The sequence below is a fragment of the Nansenia antarctica genome, assembly GCF_963989245.1.
Source record: "Nansenia antarctica genome assembly, chromosome: 1".
Lineage (NCBI taxonomy): Eukaryota > Metazoa > Chordata > Actinopteri > Argentiniformes > Microstomatidae > Nansenia > Nansenia antarctica.
Window position 1 is genome coordinate 74,266,018 of NC_137674.1, and position 2,118 is coordinate 74,268,135.

The 2,118-nt window shown below is 42.9% G+C and overlaps 1 protein-coding gene across 1 annotated transcript in view; it reads right to left on the minus strand.

Annotated features, from left to right (window-relative positions):
• The window catches only part of LOC308152996 (DNA-binding protein RFX7-like), a gene marked incomplete at its 3' end in the record, with an annotated part of 9,309 nt that extends 8,485 nt beyond the window's left edge, over window positions 1-824 (minus strand). Inside the window, exon 1 of the mRNA XM_080526077.1 lies at window positions 702-824. Within this exon, the coding sequence (XP_080382203.1) occupies window positions 702-811 (110 nt within the window). The 5' untranslated portion in view covers window positions 812-824. The remainder of the gene's footprint in view (window positions 1-701) is intronic.
• Between the last annotated feature and the right edge of the window lie 1,294 nt (window positions 825-2,118).

A 2,118-nucleotide genomic window follows, 5' to 3' on the forward strand; every position in this document is an offset into this window, starting at 1 on the left:
TCACAGACTGCCAGTGCATCATATAGGTACATAATTCAGCATGGTTATAGCGGTTTCTTTTTCTATTCTACTATTCTTTTCTACTTCTGCTGTCTGCGTCTCCCTGGGCATTCCAGATGGCAAACAGTAAAGAAATGCCACAATATACCAGGACTTAAGAAACGAGATGTCCAACAAAGGATTTGACAAACCCTGGCCTATTTTGCGCAACAAGTGGAAGACTCTGAAGCAGCGGAGACAGGGTTGCCAGATAGGTTGGAAATTCTTGGAATAGGTTGGAAATTCTCAATCCCATCTGGCAACCCTGAGCGGAGAGTCTACAGATGGTATGTTTAGAGATATCGCACTGCTGGAGATGCACACCACACTTTGTTAAAATAAATAAAGCTTTTACTTTTCTACTTATAATACATTCTACTGATGTAGTCTACCATTTGGTTTTAGTTATAGGCTATTGTTCTCACTTGTTTGTACCGTTTGCTAAATCAAGCATTTAGAATGTAGAATATTGCGAAATTTCGCAACGTCAATATAACAAATAAACGCATCAGACTCTAAAACGCATCGGAGGTCAGTGTGCAAGGTCTCTGTGTGTAACGCTTTTTTTCCGGATGATGGATTCAAAAATATGCATGTGAGAAAAACGCATTGGTGTGCAAAGACCTTTGCCTCTTCCCCTAGTCCAACTGGGAGTCACCTACTTGTACTCGTCATAGACCTCCTGTTTTGGGAGAGAGGTCTCAGGGTGTTCCTCTAGGTGATTGCGGATCCAGTTGAACGCGTGCATCTGCTGGGTGCGGCTGGATGACATGGAGCTCTGGTCGCTGCTAGAGACAGCAGGAGGACAGACAAGGTTACTGGCAGTAGCAACCGCTGAGACATATCACTGACTCAAAGCTTCTTTCCCCCTCCTTGTTCAATCACAAGCAACACACATTTTGCCCCATGTCTCTGTGTTTGAAGTGAGAGAGTTATGTACCATGAGAGTGCTCCAGGACTAACAGCCTCTCTCTGGTGCTCAGTCCTGCTGGGCATCGTGTGGAGTGTTGGGGGGGTTGAGGTGGTGGAGGTGATGAGGATTAGAGAACAGGTAGAAAAACGTTGCCATGTATCGCAATAAGAATTGATCATTGAATTTCTTAATCAAGGTATATTATATTGTCAACATCAATCAGCAGTGTGAGTGTACAGTAGGGCTGCACGATTAATCGATTTTAAATCGAAATCGCGATTTGAAATGATGCGATTAGCTAATCGCAAAGCCTGCGATTTGCCTGCGTTTTTTTTTTTTTTTTTTTTTTTGCTATTTAGCAGACGCTTTTAATCCAAAGCGATTTACAATTACGAATTACAGGGACATTCCCCCTGGAGTAACTGAGGGCTAAGTGCCTTACTCAAGGGCACACTAGTAGTGGTGTGGTTTCAGGCGGGATTTGAACTCACACAACCTTCCGATCACAAGTCCAACTCACTAGACCACCACTACCCGTATGGGATACGTCATACAGCGCGTCGGATTCAACGTCAATGAACGTCAACAATGAACGTCAACAATGAACGTGAACGTCAATGAACGTCAACGTCAATGAACGCACACCAACAACAACAGCTTGTTTTAAAGCAACCCAACTTTAAAGCAACCCAATGTAAGTTTAGTTCTTTCACTCGTAGCTCGGGCTGTGGGTGCTAGAGGAGGGAGCCTCTAAGTCCCCTGAAGACGTACAAACAAACTGCACGTTGATACGACCTTCCTAGCCGGAGATATGGCCACACTTTACAAAACTTCTTTTTTTTTTTGCTATTTAAAAAAATAATAATCGCAAATTAATCGCAATCGCGATATCTGTCCAAATAATCGCAATTCGATTTTTTCCCCAAATCGTGCAGCCCTAGTGTACAGTATATGAGAGAGCAGTGTGAGTGTACAGTAAATGAGAGAGCAGTGTGAGTGTACAGTATATGAGAGAGCAGTGTGAGTGTACAGTATACGAGAGAGAAGTGTGTTGTGTTTGTGCGCCATTTAGGTCAAATCTACACTAGAGAGAAAAGACAAGGCAAAGTAAACAAAAGTCTTTCAACCAGAACACACGCTCAGATGAAATACATCAATTCACAATA